General features: G+C 42.7%; 1 protein-coding gene across 39 annotated transcripts in view; it reads right to left on the minus strand.

Annotated features, from left to right (window-relative positions):
• The window catches only part of neb (nebulin), a 283,417-nt gene that overhangs the window by 201,883 nt on the left and 61,049 nt on the right, over positions 1-20,485 (minus strand). For all 39 annotated transcript variants that reach the window (XM_080199424.1, XM_080199416.1, XM_080199415.1 and 36 more), the window contains 8 exons: positions 20,045-20,152; positions 16,576-16,887; positions 14,914-15,120; positions 12,858-12,962; positions 10,133-10,240; positions 7,672-7,983; positions 2,086-2,292; positions 1,608-1,712 (listed from right to left, as the gene is read on the minus strand). In XM_080199424.1, coding sequence (XP_080055550.1) covers positions 1,608-1,712; positions 2,086-2,292; positions 7,672-7,983; positions 10,133-10,240; positions 12,858-12,962; positions 14,914-15,120; positions 16,576-16,887; positions 20,045-20,152 — 1,464 coding nt within the window. The remainder of the gene's footprint in view (positions 1-1,607; positions 1,713-2,085; positions 2,293-7,671; positions 7,984-10,132; positions 10,241-12,857; positions 12,963-14,913; positions 15,121-16,575; positions 16,888-20,044; positions 20,153-20,485) is intronic.

Here is a 20,485-nt window from a genome sequence, read left to right on the forward strand (position 1 = left end):
TTTGGTCTTAGAACAATTGGAGAAGATTACTCCTCACCGTTCTCCCCACAAGGGGATGCAAGCAATATATATGCAAACTTCCCTCATAATTTAACCCTTTACGTCCTGATAGCATTTTAGTGAATCTGCCTTCCAAAGTCGATGTGTCCTTCCTGGCATTTAATCCTCAATTCCAAATTCACTCCCTCATTTTTCAATTCCATCTCCCAAAACTCCTTTAGTCTATTTTATCATTTTTCTACTTGTATAATAATTTTGAGTGATTTGTGTATTTTAAAAATATCATTCTTGGGATATAGGTGTTGCTGGCTAGGCAGCATTTATTGTCCATCCCCACTTGGCCTTGAGAAGCTGATGGTGAACTCCTTACTTGAACCAGACAATCCATGTGGTGCAGGTACATCCACAGTGCTGTTAGAGAGACAGTTCCAGAATTTTGACCCAGTGACAGTGAAGGAACGGCAGTGTATTTCCATGTGGTTATGTACCCATATCGCTGCTGCCGTAGAATCCATTGAATCCCTACTGTGTAGAGGGAGGCCATTTGGCCTATCAAGTCTGCACTGACTCTGAAACAGCTTCTTAACCATGCCCAGCCCCTACCCTATCCCTTTATCCCTGCACATTTACCATGGCTAATCCACGTAACTTACATATCATTGGACACTAAGGGGCAATTTAACATGGCCAATCCACCTAACCTGCACATCTTTGTCCTTCTAGGTGGTGGTGGCTGTGGGTTTGGCAGACTCTGTCCCAGGAGTCTTGGTGAGATCCTGCAGTGCATCTTATAGATGGTACACACCGCTGCTACTGAACATCAGTGGTGGAGGGAATGGATGTTTGTGGATGTGGTGCCAAATCAAGTGGGCTGCTTTTCCTGGATGGTGTTGAGCTTCTTGAGTGTGGTTGGAGCTACATCCATCCAGGCAAGTGGGGAATAATTCATCACACTCCTGTGCCTTGTAAATGTTAGATAGGCTTTGGGGAATCAGGAGGTGAGTTACTCATCACAGAATTCCTAGCCTCTGACCTGCTCTTGTACTCACAGTATTTATATGGCTAGTCCAGTTCAGTTTCTGATCAATGGTAATTCCTAGTATGTTGATAGTGGGAGATTTAGTGATGGTAAATGGTAATACCATTGAATGTCAAGGGGAGAAAGTTAGGTTCTCTCTTATTGGAGATGGTCATTGCCTTGTGTGATGCCAATGTATTTTATAGCTTGTCTACCCAAGCCTGGATATTGTGCAGGTCTTGTTGTATTTGGACATGGATTGCTTCAGTCCATGAAAACCAAAACCCATTGCTCCTCCACAACTGGAGAAGTCTCTCACCATTAAGAAAACTTTCTGATTTGTCTTTTCCAAATCTGAATAGATGACTTCAAACTCCCCCACATTGATCTTTAGCTGTTAGCGTCCTTTCACACAAAGACGTGATTTTCAAATTTACAACACTGGAGTTTGCGAAGGATTTAATTTGCTTTTCCAAATTTGGAAAGTATTCCCTCAGCAGTAGGATGCACCAACAATCACAGCTCCACCCCAATTACAACAGAGACCGTTTGGTATTTTCATTTTTGCCACATTGCGCTTGTTACTTACATCGCTCATATTCAATTGGTTCATTTTCGCCAACACAATTCCTGGTGTGTCTGGCATAACGTTGGTCTTGTTCTTGTCTTTTTCCCATGCTTCAGTGTATAATTTCTGTCAACAAAAAGTAGGAATGATTAGAACGATGCTAAAAGCGACATATCAAAAAAGTCTGACTGAGAAAGGACAGTGCTCATCCTGATAGCTTCTACACTTCAAATGGAACAGTTAGCGATGCAGCTTCTGACTCAGAAAATGACAATATAACAGCATCCCCCGCCCCCCCCACCACCATCACAGTTAGCTCCGCAAGCAAGTTCTGAGCTTGACGCAATGGTTAGCATTAGAGAACAATTCAAAGAGGTTAGCTGTGACTCACACCTGGGGAGCTATATCTTCCAGAGAAAAAAGGTAGGCTTGAAACTGGGGATCGAAAACTTTAAAATTTCATGTCTGCACAGTAAGATGTTTGCCCCATAACCTTTACCTTATTCATTAGCTGTGCATTACTCTTGGCCAAAACGATTTCAAGAGAATCGGGGACGCTTGTGAATGTTAACTGGTCAGGAGGTTGACGGTATTTCTTCTCACTCGCTATGTCAGTTGCTTTCTTCGCCTTCTCCACATCCAAGGAGCCAAGAGGAATCCAACCAATACCTCTGACCCAAGTGTTATAATCCGATTTGTAATTGTTCTGCAGAAATACAAAAGGATAATTTTGAGTTAAATAGCAAAAGCTCACAGACACACAGGTTCTTTGATCTGCAGGAGATACCTGGGGACATCGCCACCTGCAAGTTCCCCTCCAAGCCGCTCCCCATCCTGACCAATTGATGGGTCAAAATCCTGGGATTCCCTCCCTAACAGCATTGTGGGTCAACCCACAGCACTATGGGCTGCAGCAATTCAAGAGGTGGGTATGCCGGCGTTGGACTGGCGTAAACACAGTAAAAAGTCTGACAACACCAGGTTTTAGTCCAACCTATTTATTTGATAATAGACTCACAAGCTTTCGGGGTTAGCCCCTTCGTCAGGTGAACCTGACGAAGGGGCTAACCCCGAAAGCTTGTGAGTCTATCACGCAATTCAAGAGGGCAGCTCACCAGCACCTTTTCGATGGACAATAAACGCTGGCCAGCCAGCCTTGCCCATGTCCCACAAATAAATAAAAACAAATCTGCAATTTGAAATACCCGCTTACTCAAAAACAAAATATGCACAAAATCTGACTGCGCAGCAGACATTTTGCTAAATTGAAACTTAGCCGGACTCTCATCAGTGTTTAAAGTATGAGGCGATTTGATAAAGTCTAGTCCAAAATACGGAGTGACAAAGTACCTTGGAAGTTTTATTTCTCCTGAAGATAGAAATCCACTTGACCACATTATATAACCAGCTGGTTATTTCAGATGACTAAAACAGGCGACTAAAATAGTGTCTGCCACACTCCATTCTAGGTGTAAGATTTTGATAATACTACTAACTCTATGTTGGTCTGAAGTAACATTTTATCTTGACCACTTTTTAAACAGTTCAGTTTAAATTTCTGCCAGTGGGGCAATTCACAATGAAGGCAGGTTGGGAACAGATTGTTAGTGTGGAGTTTGTGTCTGTGGCTTGATTACTTCAAGGGTACCATGAAGTCTGGGTCCAAGGAATTGTATTTGTTTTAATTACCCCAAGTGAGTGATCCTTTGTCAACTTCAGAAAAATCAACAAAAGGGTTGATCTCAGCAGCTTTAGCTTAGAACGACCCCTTGGACAGGATTTTCCACGCAATCCACCACATGTTTCACCACGGTGGCCCATGATGGCGGCAGGATTTTCTGGTCCCACTGTTGTCAACGGAATGTACCTTTCGCCACCAGGAAACCCACGGCGGGGGTGCGCCATTGGTGAGATTGGAGACCATTGGGGGTGCGCCATTGGCACTGAAGATCCTGGCGACGTGAACATCCAGAAAATTCCGGCCCTTACCCTTGAACAAAACTAAGTATTATTAGGTTTAATGAATTACCCATCTCTATAGTGGCAGCATGGCTGGCACTGGGTTCAATTTTGGCCTCGTGTGACTGTATGGTGTTTGTACATTCTCCCTATGTCTGCATGGACTTCTTCCGGGTGTTCCGGTTTCCTCCCATAGTCCAAAGATGTGCATGTTAGGTTGTTTGGACATGCTAAATTGCCCCTTAGTATCAGGGGGCTAGCAGGCTAAAAACGTGGAGATAGAGCCTGGATGGGATTGTTGTTGGCGCAGGCTCGATGGGCCAAATCATCCCCTTCTCTACTTTAGGGAATCTATGAACACCTGTATTTTAAATGGAAGTCAGTTCTTTCTTGACATTATGGTAGGAGTTACTATTCTTAATTGTCTGGGTATCCATGAGGCTTGGGTAAGTATATTGATGTAAATGTTTATGATAAGTTGTACTATCGATGAGAACGTAACATTGTGCAACTGCTCTGCACCTATCAGGATGTTCACAATGAAATGTATCGCTGGGGGTCCAGGAAATAATTGTCTTCAATCTATATGACTCGAGTTACAGAGACGGGGTGACAGCAGAGGACCCTCATCCTAACTAATGAAAGAGGTGAATTTAGACTATTCCCAAATAAGAGTTGAAGAGCAGGGAGAATCAGGAATAAGGGTTGGAAAATTCAATTCTTCATTGGCACAGTTTTGTCATGGCCTCTGTGATATGAATCTTCTCAGACACAGTTCAACATATTGTCAGTTCATTGACAGAAGAAGAAAGGCATTGTCTGTGCTGGCAATACTCAGGCAATCTCTGGGCCCTGAGGGCTAAGGATTCTTCCATCTTGTCTTCACCGTTTGTGGTTGAGTATAAGCAACATCTTGCTTAATCAGTTCTACTTGATTCATGAATACGAGCTGTTCATAGCTTGTTGGGTCAGGTACAACTGGCAACCCTATTGTTAGAAATTATCAAATTGGAACTTCGATGTTTTAAGCAAAAAGGTTTTATACTCAAAACCCCTAAACACACAGAGGGAAATGTTATACTGGGGCAAACCAGGAAGCTGGGCTAGCTGGGCTAGCGCTTAATATAAAAAAGGATAGCAAGAGTTTTTATAAATATTTAAAAAGGAAGAGGCTGGCTAGGGTGAACGTTGGACCCTTAGAGGATGAGAAAGGGGACCTAGTGGTAGGGGATGGGGAAATGGCTGAGGTCTTGAATAACTTTTTTGTTTCGGTCTTCACGGAGGAAGACGTGAATAATTTGCCGGGTGTTAGCGATGGAAAGGTGGTAGGATGGGAGGGTCTCAATGACATTATTGTTACTAGAGAGGCGGTGCTCGACAGACTGGAGGGGCTGATTGTGGACAAGTCCCCAGGACCGGATGGAATGCATCCGAGGGTTCTGAAAGGAATGGCGGAGGTGATAGTGGATGCCTTGGTGGTTATTTTCCAAACATCGCTGGATTCCAGGGAAGTGCCGGAAGATTGGAAAGCGGCTAATGTTACACTGTTGTTTAAGAAGGGTGCCAGGCAAAAGGCAGGGAATTATAGGCCGGTTAGTTTAACGTCTGTTGTAGGTAAAATGTTAGAATCCGTCATCAAGGAGGAAATAGTGAGGCATCTTGAGGGGAATTGCTTGATAGAGCAGACGCAGCACGGTTTCGTTAAGGGGAAGTCGTGTCTGACAAATTTATTGGAGTTCTATGAGGATGTGTCTAGGGCGGTGGATAGAGGAGAGCCGGTGGATGTGGTCTTTCTTGATTTTCAGAAGGCGTTTGAAAGGTACCTCACAGAGGTTATTGCAGAAGGTAAGGGGGCATGGAGTTGGGGGTAGGGTGTTAGCGTGGATAGAGGATTGGTTGTCAAATAGGAGGCAGAGAGTGGGGGTTAATGGGTGCTATTCGGATTGGCGGTTGGTGACTAGAGGAGTGCCCCAGGAGTCGGTGCTGCGGCCTCAGCTATTTACCATTTATATAGATGATCTGGAGGAGGGAACCCAGTGTATGGTGTCGAAATTTGCTAATGACATCAAGATTGGTGGAACGGCAAATTGCGCAGAGGGTGTGGAGAGTCTGCAGAAGGGTCTAGATAGGCTGGGCGAATGGGCCAGGAACTGGCAAATGGAATTTAATGTTGGCAAGTGCGAGGTGGTCCACTTTGGTAGGAATAATGGTAGGAAGGACTATTACTTACGTGGCGAAAAACTGCAGCAGGCGACGGTGCAGAGGGACCTCGGGGTCCTTGTGCATGAGTCGCAAAAACCCAGCTTGCAGGTGCAGCAGGTGGTCAGGAAGGCGAATGGGATGCTGGCCTTCATAGCGAAGGGGATTGAATATAAAAGTAGGGAGGTCTTGCTGCGGCTGTATAGGGCATTGGTGAGGCCGCAGCTGGAGTAGTGTGTGCAGTTTTGGGCGCCGTACTTACACAAGGATATTTTGGCCTTGGAGGGAGTGCAGAGGAGGTTTACTAGGCTGATACCGGAGTTGAGGGGGTTGAGCTATGAGGAGAGGCTGAATAAGCTAGGCTTGTACTCGTTAGAGTTTAGAAGAATGAGGGGAGGTCTCATTGAGACATATAAGATGATGAATGGGATGGATAGGATAGAGGTGGAGAGACTCTTCCCGCTCAGAAAGGACAGTAGGACTAGGGGGCACAGCCTCAAGATAAAGGGGGGACGGTTTAGAACGGAGTTGAGGAGGAACTTCTTCACTCAAAGGATGGTGAATCTCTGGAATTCTCTGCCCGTTGAGGTGGTGGAGGCTGCCTCGCTAAATATTTTTAAGACGCGGGTTGATGGGTTTTTGATAAGTTTTTGATTAAGGGTTATGGGGAGAGGGCGGGAATGTGGAACTGAGCCACGACAGATCAGCCATGATCTTATTGAATGGCGGGGCAGGCTCAAAGGGCTAGATGGCCTACTCCTGCTCCTATTTCTTATGTTCTTAAGGAAATGCTAAAAGGGGCAATGAAATACTGTCAGAAATGAACACGTTGATGTTCCATTCCAGCAATCTTACCTTGGTAATTTTTTTTAATAAACACAGGGGACATGGGCATTCCTGGCTTGGCCAGTATTTTTGCCCATCCTTACTTGCCCTTGAGAAGGTGGTAGAGAACTCCCTTCTTGAGCCAATATGCATTCCACCATTTAATCACCCCTTTTTCTCTGGATTGCAGGCAGAAGTTTCAAACAAAAGGTTTTTGGGGTTGAGTTAATGTTGAGTTGATATTTACTGGCTTGCGAAGCATAGAATCATACAAACACAAGGAGGCGATTTGGCTTGTTAGCCCTTTGAAAGTGTTATCTAATTACACCTACTCCCTTATTTATTCCGCTGGGAATGCAAATCTTTCCTTTTCAAAGCTCTATCCAATATATATTTGAAAGGAGCTATTGAATCTACTTTAAGAATCAGATAGTGCACTCCAGATAATAAAAATGTAAAAAGGCCTCTGGCCCTTTGCATTTATCTATTAAAACCCTTCAGAATTTTGAATGTCTCTGTTTGGTCTCTCAAAGAACAGTACAGCACAGAACCAGGCCCTTTAGCCCACCAAGCCTACCAAAAGGTCTTTAGTTTAGAAAGGCATCATGTGTCAGTGTAAGCTGACTAAACTAAAGACCTTTTGCCTCCATGTTGCCCAGATCCTTCTATTCCCTACCTAGTCATGTCAAGATGCCTCTTAACTTTGCTATTGCATCTGCTTCTACCACCTCCCCTGCAGCACATTCCAGGAAACTGCCACCCTCTCTGTAAAAAAAAACTTGCCTCTTACATCTCCTTTAAACTTTCCCTCTTTTTACCTTAAACCTGTGTCTTTTAGTAATTGACATTTCTACCCTGGGAAACCCTCCTTCACCTTTTTTGCTCCAAGCAGAATAATGTTGGTTTCCTGTGTCTCTCCATATAATTAAAGTTCCTCATCTTTGGTACCAGTCGAGTAAAACTTTTCTACAAGGCCTAGACCTTCTTGTTGCGGTAATTAATAGAGAGGAAGGGGATAGTGTAGTTATTTCATCCTAGAAAAGGCACAGCCAAGAATTTCCCAGATTTAACATGGATCATGTGGTGAAACAAGAATGCTTACATCGCTCTGTATGTCCATCATGTTCCTGGACAGCATCACGCTCATGGCATCAGGTAGATACGTGTAATTGTGGATCAGATTCTTGTAGTTGATGTTGCTAGCTACTTCCTGGGACTTCTTGGCAGCCGTAATGTTTATCATGTCCAGTGGTGTGTGATATCTGGTCTTACTCTTCTCGTAGTCTTTCTTGTATTCACGGTCAGACTGAATCTTGGCCACGTGCATGGAATGGACTAGCTTGGGGTCATCTTGGAGGTTGCGGAAGCCAACATGCTTACCCCGATCCTTCTCATAGGCTTGTTTATATCTGTACTGTAATGATAATGAAGAAAGTTACCACAAAGTACAACTGTGTCAATTTTAGAAGTGTTAGTACATAATCATGAGCTCTTATTGTTTACTCTACGTTAATTAAAACTTTTCTTAATTATGTATGTTTTTCATTGGAGAAATGTACATGAATCACCTTTCTTTCTTCATTCTTAGGTTGTGTTTCCAACAGCTTTTAGGTTAAAAATTGTTCTCTGACTCTCACACTGCGCTGTGTAAATGGCAAAGTGTATGTTCTGTTTATGAAAATAAACCGTGACATGCATTTGCAACAAAAATTCAGCTGAAATGTAAATAATTCACTTGGACTGGTATCATCAATATAGAATCATAAAATCATGCAGCAAAACAGGAGCTTTGCTGTGTTCTAGCATACCATCCAATAGCTACCTTTCCCCAAATGAGCCCCTTGGACTAATCACACTCTCTTTCTGGCTCCCCATACCCTTTAACATTTCACTTTCTTGGAGAAATTATCTGCATTTCTTGGAAAATAATTTAAACAGAAGGCTCTCCCATTGTCCTGGGCACCTAGTCCCATTTTGAAAGGTTCGCAGCTTGTGAAAAAAAAAGCAAGGGGGCATGTTTTGCAGACAAGGAACAGAATGAAATGTTGACAGGGTGAGATGAAGTAAGCAGGAGGAACTCGCAAATCACTTATTCCTTTTGAAGAAACCACAGGCTGTCAATGTGGTTAGGAACAATGAAGGTACATGAGATGCATTCGAGTGTGAAGGGAAGTGAAAATAAACACAGCTGTCCATGAAGGCCTCTCTCAAAGCATTGAGTTTGAAATTGACATAGATCAAGGCTTTCCACTGGAGCAGAGAGGGTTTCAAAGGTTTCAGCTTGCTAGGAAGCCTCCAAAACTACAAATCAAAACCATGTGCATGTATTGGCACTGAGTGCACATCTGAGTGTGGGTCTGGTGGGAAGGGGTTGGTGGAAGGTTAGGACAACCTCACACTTGTGTGGTGTGTGGGGGTGGAGACTTCATCTCATTGCTGAGGGTTGGTGGTACTCCCTAGACCCTCGGGTCCAATACACCAGGTCCACGCTTGTGACAACCTGTCTCCCCACAATTGGAAACATCCTCCCGCCATCTACCCTATCTAATCCACTGAGGATTTTATATGTTTCAACAATTTGAACTCCAATAGGTATAGGCCTAACCTATTCAACCTTTCTTCAAAAGATAAGCTCCTCATCCCGGAAATGAGTTGAGTAAACTTTCACTGAACTGCTTTGAACACAATTATATATTTTTTCAAACGAGGAGGCCAAAATTGTGTACAATATTTCAAGTGTAGTCTCATTTAGGCCCTGTAGAGATGCAGTACAACTTCAAGACTTTTATATTCCATTCCCCTTACAATAAATGCCAACAGTCGCATTTGTCATTCTTAAATCTAAAACTGTAACAATTCAATTTGTACAGTCTGCATCTGCCATCAACCCTCCCATTGCTTTAATATTCCTTTGTTCTTTTCAATTTTCTGTTGCTTCACAATTCATTACGATGAAGAATCAACAAATTTGGGTGTGGTTGCCTCTATAATCACATTGTAGATAACTTCACCAGCCCCAGTCAGCGCAGAATACTGCCTTATCAGTGTTTGCTAATTGAAGACTTTCCCTTTAATTTGTCTCTGCCTCATACCTCCAACTTTCTATGTGTGACATTGCCTTGCCTTCAATTCAACGTGCCTTGATTTTAGTTGCCTCTTGCAAATCAATGTCATAGAGTCATGGCATTATTTCAGGCAAAGAAGGCAGCCATTCAGCCCATTGAGTCTATTCTAGCAATCTGTCCAGCCATTCAGTCAGTCTTAATCTCCTGTCCTAAGCCTGTAACTCACACAAGTTTATCTCCTTATATTTCCTATTGAACTCATTGATTGCTTTTGCATCCCCCACCCCAGGGAGCAGCGAGTTTCAGTTCATTACCACTCGCTGCATTAAAACTTCTTCCTCTCATCAGCCTTGCATCCTTTACCCAAAATACTAAATCTGTGACCCCAAGGATAGTATCGAACACTGATTGATTCTCTCTATCTGCCATGCCAGTAACCCTAGCAAAGCATCCCATTGAACAAATTAGATCTAAGAACCATGAACAGATTTTACTCACATCACTTGCAATGTTTCTTGAAGCTTTGGCTGCAACAATCGGAATGGCATCAGCCCGAATATCATGGCCTTTAGCTATTGTCTTTTGCCAGGCTTCCTTATAGCGTTGCTTGAAAAAAAAATGTGAAATTTAATTTTAAGATAGTTCAAGGTCCAACATTGGACGACAGCGGTGCACAATAAATTATCAGTTTAATAACCACGAACTCAAAACTCTTACCAAAGCATACCCAAAATAGAGGCACATCATGGAGATTTTTTCCTAGTTTTTCAATAAATTGGACATCACCAGCTCAGCCAGAAATTGTTGCTGAGCCAGAACTGTCCTTGTACTGAGGGTCTTGCTAGGCCATTTCAGAGGCCAATTAAGAGTCAACCACATTGCTGTGTAACATGCATTACGCATAGGCCAGACCAGGTACGGCCAGCAGATTTCCCTCATTAGTGAACCAGATGGGCTTTTACAACACCAGTGAGTCAGGTGGGTTTTTACAACTGGCAGTAGTTGTCATGCTCACCATTCCCAAGCCCAGCTTTATATTCTCGATTTATTAATTTAAATTTCACTAGCTGCCATTTTGGGATTTGAACCCGAATCTCAGAGTATTAGCTAGGCCTCTGGATTATCTGCCCAGTGACATCACCAAGATGCCATCATCTCCCCATTAAGAATTAATTGCTGCATTGAGTACTGTAATCTTCATGTCAAAAGCAGATGAGACCAGAGGACAGCTGGATAAGCTGATACTGGAGAGACCAGACACATGCAAACGGCAAATCTGTCGACATCACAATGGGAATCTTCTGAAACAAGTGTTTCTCCAACGGTCCAGAACTAAGAGTCAGGGAAATATTTTTGCACCATTCAATTATCTCAAAACAGAGATCTACAAATCTATAAGTGGTGGCACGGTGGTACAGCGGTTAGCACTGCTGCCTCACAGCACCAGGGAGCTGTGTTCAATTCAGGCTTCAGGTCGCTGTCTGTGTGGAGTCTGCATGTTCTCCCTGTGTCTGTGTGGGTTTCCTCTGGATGCTTCGGTTTCTTCCCCACAATCCAATGACGTGCAGGTTCGGTTGATTGGCAGAGCAAAGTTGCCCCTTAATGTCAGAGGGACTACCTAGGATAAATGCATGGGTTTATGGGGATAGGGCCTGGGTCAGATTGTTGTCAGTGCAGGCTCGATGGGCCGAATGGCCTTCTTCTGCACTGCAGGGATTCTATGATTCTATATCAGTGGGCAGCGCTTTCCAAAATCCTGAATTGCTGATGGAAGTTCGCATGCACTTTTTCTGATAAGTTGCCTGCTGCTTACAAGGCTCCATCAATGATGGATCAGTAATGAGCCTTTACAAATTGCTCCAGTGAGAACCAGAGAGGTTTACAGCCTTTTGGTCCATCATGTCTGTGCTGGTGCATTGCTCAAGCAATCCTAAACAAATCTTATTGTTCTGTTTTCTTCATATAACCTAACAAAGGTACTTAATTGACTATGAGGCTCTTTAGAACCCCCGAGATTGTGAAGGCACAATATAACTTTTTGCTATTTCTTTTCTGTTTTCTAATAGTTACCCACATTTCTCTTAAAGGACCTAATTGGGTAGATTTTTGATTCACTACTTGGGCAGTTAATCCAACAGAGTGAATCACCCACCTGTAATAGAAGCTTCCTCATCTCCATACCATTGATCCCAATGGATTGAAGATCAGGTGGTTTCTAGAATGGTGGATATGCGTCCTACTACATTGCCATCTAGGCAGCGAAAACAAAGTCTATCGCAATGATCTCTGCCTGAGGAACCAACAGGGTCTCCCTCTACCCATCATTTTTGTATGTTTCTTCTCAAATTTAAAAAGTTTGGTATTTGTTACAATAGTTTAATTCATGAAAATCTCAACAATTTTAGGATTGTTAACCAGTTCACTTTTTGATAAAATGAATTCTAATAATTACTTTTTCCTTATTAACAACCCCATTATGGACCTGGTCACTTATTTGTATTGTCAACATGCTATGAGATTTATTTCTGAAGGAAAATTACACTATCTCTATAATTTGGACTTCTTAAAATTTATTTGTGGGACATGGGAGTCATTGGCTGGCTGGCATTTATTGGCCATCACTAGTTTCCTGAGGTAATTTGAGAGTCAACCTAATTGCTGTGACTCTGAAGTCACATGTAGGCTGGACCAGGTAAGGAAGACAGACTTCCTTCCTTAAAGAATATTAGTGAACCAGATGGGCTTTTGTGACAATCAACAACAGGTTCATGGTTATCAATAGATTCTTAATTCCAGATTTTTTTATTGAATTCAATTTCCATTATCTGCCATGGTGAGATTAGGACCTGGATCCCCATAACATTAGCTGAGCTTCCGGATTAATGATCTAGCAATAATACCACCAGCCCATCGCCTTCTCATTATTGCCACGATTTTGACATGTAAAGGAAATGGACAAGATACTTAGAGCGTAATGGATGTCCAGAGTTACAGAAAGGCTGTATTTCACAGGTAGGCTTCCAATTAGGTGGTAAACCTTACCCTTTCACTGTCAGGTACTAATATTTTATTTATTTTTTACTCCATGGTACATATTTATTCAGCTTTGTTCCTGAAACTACATCAGCAACAGTTATCAGATGTAGTTTGGCCCAACTTGTCCATTCAATGTTACCCAATGTTATATTTGGTAAGTAAAGCCTTTACTTATCTGGGTACTTACCTCACTTAAATTGTGAGCATTGGCCTTGGCCTGCAGGAATGGTGGATAATCAGAAAGAAGCGTATACTTATGTTTCACATCTTCACCGGACTTCTTGTAGTTCAGCTGAAAGCAAAGTGGGAAAATCCTTAGTATTTGAATCAAAGCTGAGAAATCCTCAGTGCTGAATTCAAACTATTGTTTCTGAGTTGCCTGCTGCACCTCTGTAATAAATCAAAGGATCCACAAGTAGCTTGGGATCCCTGCAGTTGTCAATTCTCCCTCATGATTAACAAGAGCTATCAGATGAACTTTCAATAAATACACTCCTTGTGGTCCCCATTCATTAATAACCATATTGTCCGAGAGCTTTTACTAGAAAGTCAGGTTGCTAATCTGAACATTCGTTCACAAATCGTAGAAGATGAGCAACTTCATTTTAAGTTAGTCTTTTTATGATTTTTCACAAACTTGTTGGAGCACAAACTGGGCAAAGGGCCCGAACTTTCCTGTCACAGCTGTCAGCAAGGATGGAGAACTTGGCGTTCAGGCAAATCTCCATTCACTGCAGTGTCCAAGTGATGTGAACAAGGCGTTTTAAACAGAAAAAAAATGTAGAAAATAGAAGTGGGAGTAGGCCATTCAGCCCTTCAAGCTTGCTCTGCCGTTCATCTTGATCATAACTGATCATCAAAATCAATATCCTGATATCCCCCCCCCACCGCCTCACCCCAACTCCCCCACCACCCACCCACTCCCATATCTCTTTAGTCTCAAAAGCTATTTCTAATTTCCTCTTGAAATCACAGTGTTTTATCCTCAACTACTTTCTGTGGTGCTGAATTCCACCGATTTGTCACTCTCTGGGTAAAGAAATTTCTCCTCACCTCAGTTCTAAAAGGTCCTTAACCTCAAATGCTGACCCCAACTAGGGGAAAGACAACCACCAATTTCCTAATATGCCTAATAAATGGGTTATTGAAATGTGAATTTTGGCCTTTCTTTTCACAGATTTCCTCTATCGGCCCCTATGAATATAGTGGAGATCTCTGCCTCCACAAGGCATGAGAAACACCAAGTTTCCTGGAAGAGCAGAGAAGAAATCAAAATGCAGACCAATTACATCAACCCTCCGCCATTAACATGTTAACTGGGGTTCACCAAATAGGCTGTATTGGATATGTTTCTGGAGTAGAAGGAGGCCAACAAAGTTGTTCAATTGGGGTGAGTTTTCAATTCCTTCTCACTCTATCACCTGCCCACTGGGTATCTTATGAGAGGGAGGCCTAAAGACAACTGCCAATGGCTTCACATACATTGGGGGTTGTTGGAGATAGTTCCAGGATGGGATGACAGTGCCATTCCACTATATTTGGGGCATTTTCACCATCTGCCCCAAGCCCCCCTCCACCCCCTTTCCCAGACTTCAAAGCGGCCTGTAGACATATGGCTAGGAACATAATTGAAGGTCTGAGTGACATGCTATGTTACTCTTGTTACCCGCCCGTTTTCTCTAGGTCTAACCAGGTTGAGATTTAATCCTGGTATGTAGCCTATCTATGCCAACAGCCCAGGGCAGTGAATTCAAGGGCAGGCAAGCTCCCTCTATAAGGGTGGAATGATTCTCAAACCTTGAGCATGCAAAAATGAAATTCTACACTTGTATTTCAACATCCTTACTCTTCTTGCGCTGTAAGAAGTCTTACAGCACCAGGTTAAAGTACAACAGGTTTATTTGGAATCATGAGCTTTCAGAGCACTGTTCCTTCATCAGATAAGTGGAGGTAGGTTCACATACATGGCATATATAAGCAAGGACAGAATTCCAATTTATAATTATCTTGCAATTCTGTCTTGCCTATATATGCCATGTTTGTGAACTCACCTGATGAAGGAACAGCACTCCAAAAGCTCATGATTCCAAATAAACCTGTTGGACTTTAATCTGGTGTTGTGAGACTTCTTACTGTGCCCACCCCAGTCCAATGCCAGCATCTCCACATTTTTACACCACGTCATTGGAAACTCTTAGTGCACAGGCAGTGTTTACAGAGCAATGTGAAACTAAAGCACTTACATCACTGAGCTGCTTTGTGTTACTCGTAGCAAGAACCATATTAACAGAGTCAGGGACACTGGTGAACTTGATTGTGTCTGGATGCTGACGGTACCTATGTTCACTCAGGACTTCTCCTGCTTTCTTGGCCTTTTCCACATCGAGCGAGCCAATAGGGATCCAGCCAATGCCCTTCTGCCAGCAATTGTAGTCTTGCTTATACAGGTTCTGGACAAAATGAAGATTTGCAGAAATATATGAGCATATTTTACAATATCAACTAGACAAGGTGCAAGTACAGCAATTATGGTCTGAAAGGCTGTGAAAGCCGGAACAGTTGGAACTTTGAAGACTTCAAAGAACAGGTTGTTAAGCGAATCTAGGGATAGACTGCTAAGGCAGGTAAATGCATTTGGAATCCAGATCAGCCATGTCATTTGAGTGGTCTCGGTGCCACTACCGTGGAGGTAGCCATTTCTACTGGAGGGGCCCTCCATGTGCTAAAGGGTGCCCAAATTGGAGCCCCTGCCCCTACCTGAGCTCACTGGGTGGTCACAGGTTTCACTGAACAGTCTCCCCATGGTGCTGAAGGCCCCACAACCATTGACAAAATGCCCACTGTGGTGGTAAGTGGCCTTTAATTGACCACTTAAAGTAGCTCAATTGAACTCCAGGCGGGCATTCGTCTGAAATATTTCCAATGGTCAGCACATCCCACGACCTGTCAGTACCAGGCTTCCCAAGCCATTTTGTCAGACTTTCCACCCTACAACCCTTCTCCAAAGACCTGATTAAAATTTAGCCATTGGTGAGCCAATATTTGTGTCCAAAACTTATGAATAATTACTTCCTTGCTCTTTTAAAATTGTGTCAGAAGATCTTTAACATCCATCTAAATGGATGGGCGGCACAGTGGCACAGTGGTTAGTCCTGCTGCCTCACAGCACTAAGGACCCAGGTTCAATTCCCAGCTTGGGTCACTGTCTGTGTGGAGTTCGCACATTCTCCCTGTGTCTGCGTGGGTTTCCTCCGGGTGCTCCGGTTTCCTCCCATGGTCAAAAGGTGTGCAAGTTAGATTGATTGGCCATGATAAGTTATCACTTATTGTCCCAGGATATATAGGTTAGAGGAATTAGTGAGGTAAATAAGTGGGGTTGAGGAATTAGCAGAGTAAATATGTAGGGTTGTAGAGCAGGGCCTGGATGGGATTGTCAGTGCAGATTCAATGGGCGCAATGGCCTCCTTCTGCACTGTAGGGATTCTATGATTCTGTGAAATCCAAAACAAATCCAAATCCCAGACAAACTGATGTTAATTTGAAATCTTATCTGAAAGAGGAAGGGCTCTGACCAGGGAGGCTAAGCGCCAGGCTGGAATATTGGGTCAGGTTATGATTTCAAGCCTTTGGCATGAACTTCTGCCCAGAGATATGATTCAGCCAGGGCAAAAGTGCTGAAGAACAGCACTATGTTCTATGTTCTAACAGCAATTTGGGCTTGAAGTGGAAGAACGCTGTGTTCATGACCAAGAGGAAACAAGAAGATTGCATCTTTCTCAAGACCAGAAATTCCACCCCACAACTCTTCCCAAGGTCAACAGGCTTTTAAATGGTCTGTCAAATTTTCCAACCCACCCACAACTGAAAAGTCTTGGCCCTATTTCTCATTTAACGTGGTAGCTTACGTCACTCTGTATGTTCATCATGTTTTTGGACAGTTCCACATTCATGGCATCTGGCAGATAGGTGTAGTTGTGGATCATGTGCCGGTAGTTAGTGTTACTGGCCACATCCTGTGACTTCTTGGCAGCAGTAATATGGAACATGTCTGCTGGTGTATGATACTTGGTCTTGCTCTTCTCGTAGTCTTTCTTGTATTCCCGGTCAGACTGAAGCTTGGCTACGTGCATGGAATGGACCAGCTTAGGGTCATCTCGTAGGCTGCGGAATCCAACATGTTTCCCCTTTTCTTTCTCGTAAGCCTCTTTGTATTTGTACTGGAACCAATAAGTATGGATTAAGAGGCGTTAGCTTTCAGAGCATTCACCGGGGTTTCCTTATCAAAATCCATAACATTAATTATTCATATTTCACCATTCATTTACATGTTGATTTGATGCACACTCAAACCTTGTAGATAGAGTCATACAGTTTACGCATGGAAACAGGCCCTTCGGCCCAACTTGTCCATGCCACCCCTTTTTTTAACCACTAAGCTAGTCCCATATGCCTGCACTTGATCCATATCCCTCTATACCCATCTTACCCATGGAACTGTCTGAAAAATCCTGAAAAATCCTAAAAAATCCTAAAAAATGTCAGTTGATGGTTGATTTCGCTTTGAGGAGTTGGTGATAGAGATTTGTTACTGCGATTGTCAAGGGAAAGGGCCTGAGAAAGAGTACATCCTTCCATATGGTTATTCAAAAATATAACTGTCTTCCCATTTCAAGCAAACATGAATGAAGATTGAGAATTTGGAAGTCATGTATATTTTCCAGGTGCCTAAGCCTCCAATTTGGTAGGCAGAGAATTAACAGTCATTCCTACCCTCCTGCTACTTCCCTGGACTTTACTCCCCTTTTGAAAAGCCTTTACCTTCCTTCTGTGCACTATTTGCCCCACCCATGGTGAGAGTATGCTCTTATCAGCAAATTTTAGCTGTCCTTTTCCTCCTTTGGCACCTTCTCCTCCTTTGTTCCAGCCTATTTTTTCTCATTTATAACGTGCAGTTTTTTAATCACCCACCTAAATACCTTGTCAAATTTCACACTGAGATTCCTTCTCTTCTTATCTGTGGAAACTTCCCAAACTTGGGAATTCCACTGAGCCTCACAACGCAGAATGCTCTTTCTCACTCTCTCTTCCCTCCCTAAGACCATTGCTATGCCGTACTGCCTGAATCTTTTGCTCCCTCATGTAAACCCCCATATTTATTCATGGTCACACCCTGGAAATTGTCATTGCATGTGGCCTCACTCTGTCCTTGGTTTCAATTACAAAGAAAGTCATCATTGATCACTCCCCTGTTTCACTCTCCTCCCACTTGCCCCTTCTTCCTCTAAATTGTATTTCCTTCTGTGTCTGCCTCTGGAAAAAGATCTCCCCTCTGTTCTTACAACTTCATTTTTGAATTTCCCACTCACTAACCTTTGGTTCTCCAATCATCGCAACATTTCCTACTAAACTGCAGACCACTCAACTTCCCTTCATGGCCCCAGAGTTAGTCGACAGTGTTAAATGTTCTTTGTTTACAGGTATTTTTTCACTACAAGGACAAAAGAACAGTGCAGCACAGGAACAGACCCTTTGGTCCACCAAGCCTATCTAAACCAACCGTCTGTTTCCATCTATACCTTTTCATGTGGCTCTCCAGATAAGTCTTAAATGTTGCTAATGTGTCTGCCTCAACCATCTCACTTGACAGAGCATTCCAGGCCCCCACTACCCTCTGTGTAAAATATTCCCCCTGCACATCTCTACCGAATACTTTCCCCTTTTACTTTGAACTTGTGCACCTTTGTGATTGTCATTTCTGCCCTGGGAAAAAGCTTCCAACTGTTCATCTTATCTATGCCCCTCGTATCTTTAAATCTGCTGTCATCACCTCTCTTTTGCCAAAACACAGCCCTGACCGCTCCATCTTTATGAGCTATCACTTCATCTCTAATCTCTTGTTTCTTCTCCAAAGTGCTTGAAGATTTCATCACTGCAAAAATCCATGCTCCTCTGTCCCGCAACTTCACCTATGAATCCCTCTAAATGGGTTCCTGTCTCTGCCACAGTACTGAAATGGTCCTTACAATGGCATAAATTACATTCTATGCATCTGTGAATGCGATACATTGTCCCTCCTCCTCTTTCTCAGCCTGTCTACAATCTTTGGCACCTTGACCACACCATCTTCCACTAATGCCTCTCATTTACCACCTAACTGGGTAACACTGCCCTCGCCTAATTCCATTTGTGTTAATCTAGTCAGAGTCAGGGAAACGTCTGCAATGGGTTCCCACTCTGGCAGTGATACCTCTGGAATCTCTCCAAATCTAGCCAAGGTTTTCTCCTGATCTATATTCTATTTGGGGCCTCTCCCCCATTTTTTCTTCACCTCCATCTGTCAAACTTGGTGTTTTCTTGTCCTTTATTGGTGTTAATTTTAACTAGAACTTTCTTTGCCACCAAAATATCACTCATCTCTCTCTCAACCATTGGAATTTTCACCCCTCCCCTCAAGAGAGATCCTGTGCTTCGCTCTGCTTGCCTGATTTATGAAGACTTCATTTTAAGATATTTTTGTTTATGTAACTAACTCTGCTAAGCTTAAAAATTAACTAATACTTGACTACATTTTAAAACTCAGAAGGCATGCTGGGTTAGCTAAAAATTCCTGAAAAATACTTGGCAAAAAGGTTTTGATAACAACAGATGTAAAACCTGTGTTTGCCGAACAGAAATAGCTTGCACAAAACATTAACAATAACAAGATAGAGTTGAAATATGTTTTGGTTTCAGTGTGTGTTTCTGCAGTTTTGTTCAAGTTTAGTTCAGTGTGATCAGCACAGAGATGGCAGAAAAAGCTCTCCAACTTTTCTCTTTCTTTTCTGGAATGATTTAATTTTCTTTAAGTTCTGTTCAATAAAAGAAATCCATTTTAAACTCCGTACCAGCACTGTCCTCACCTATTCAAAGGAATGAATGGACCCTACAGTACTTATTAAATACCTCTTGCATTATTTGAGTGTCATGTGCATATTGACAGTCTCTCCTCCGAGGGATTCCATCTCGCTGATAACAATTTTCTTTTAGTAATACATTTGTTAAAACAAAATAAAATCCCATTATTGTTCTATAGTGCCAATTACTCCTTCCACCTTCCCTCCTCTGCGTCGTTCATCAATAGAAATACACCCAATCATTTTAATTTTTCTCTTCAATTTCCTGCTAAATGCTAAACCTTATTGTATTGTGGTTCATGCAACACATCCACCCAGAGAACTTTAACTTGATTTTGTTCTTGTTTCATGTTTTTCAAACACATCTGCCTCCCCACATCACTTCTGTGCGCACTAAGTGAGCGATCGTAGCTCTATGAGTCGTCATTGGATTTATAGTTATGTCAAAAACCATATTTCACCAAATGTTGTTGGCACTTACGTCACTAGCAATCCGTCGTGATGCTTTGGCTGCAACGATTGGGATGGCATCAGGCTGAAGGTGATATCCTTTAGCGAGTGACTTCTTCCAGTCATATTTGTAGCGGTTCTGTAACAGATTAGAGAACTTTTAATTAAAATGCACCATGTGATGAAGATTTAATATAGGCAATGGGGCCTATCATAAATAAATGCAGCAGTTGCATGAACGAGGTATATTTTGAGGCATAGATTTCAAATGCTCCATTACCAACTCATTTTGCTTTATAATTTCCTTAGTTATCCCAGCCTAGGCTGTACATCTTTCTCCAGCCAAGAGGGTGAAAAGGAATCCAAATTCTAGAACGATTCTATGTTATTATCACGCGCAGCATGGTGGCACAATGGTTAGCATCCACTAAGGGACTTATTCCCCAACAGCATTTTGCTGCAGGAACTCCCA

This window comes from Carcharhinus amblyrhynchos, chromosome 11, assembly GCF_965287045.1.
Source record: "Carcharhinus amblyrhynchos chromosome 11, sCarAmb.v2.hapA, whole genome shotgun sequence".
Taxonomy (NCBI): Eukaryota; Metazoa; Chordata; class Chondrichthyes; order Carcharhiniformes; family Carcharhinidae; genus Carcharhinus; species Carcharhinus amblyrhynchos.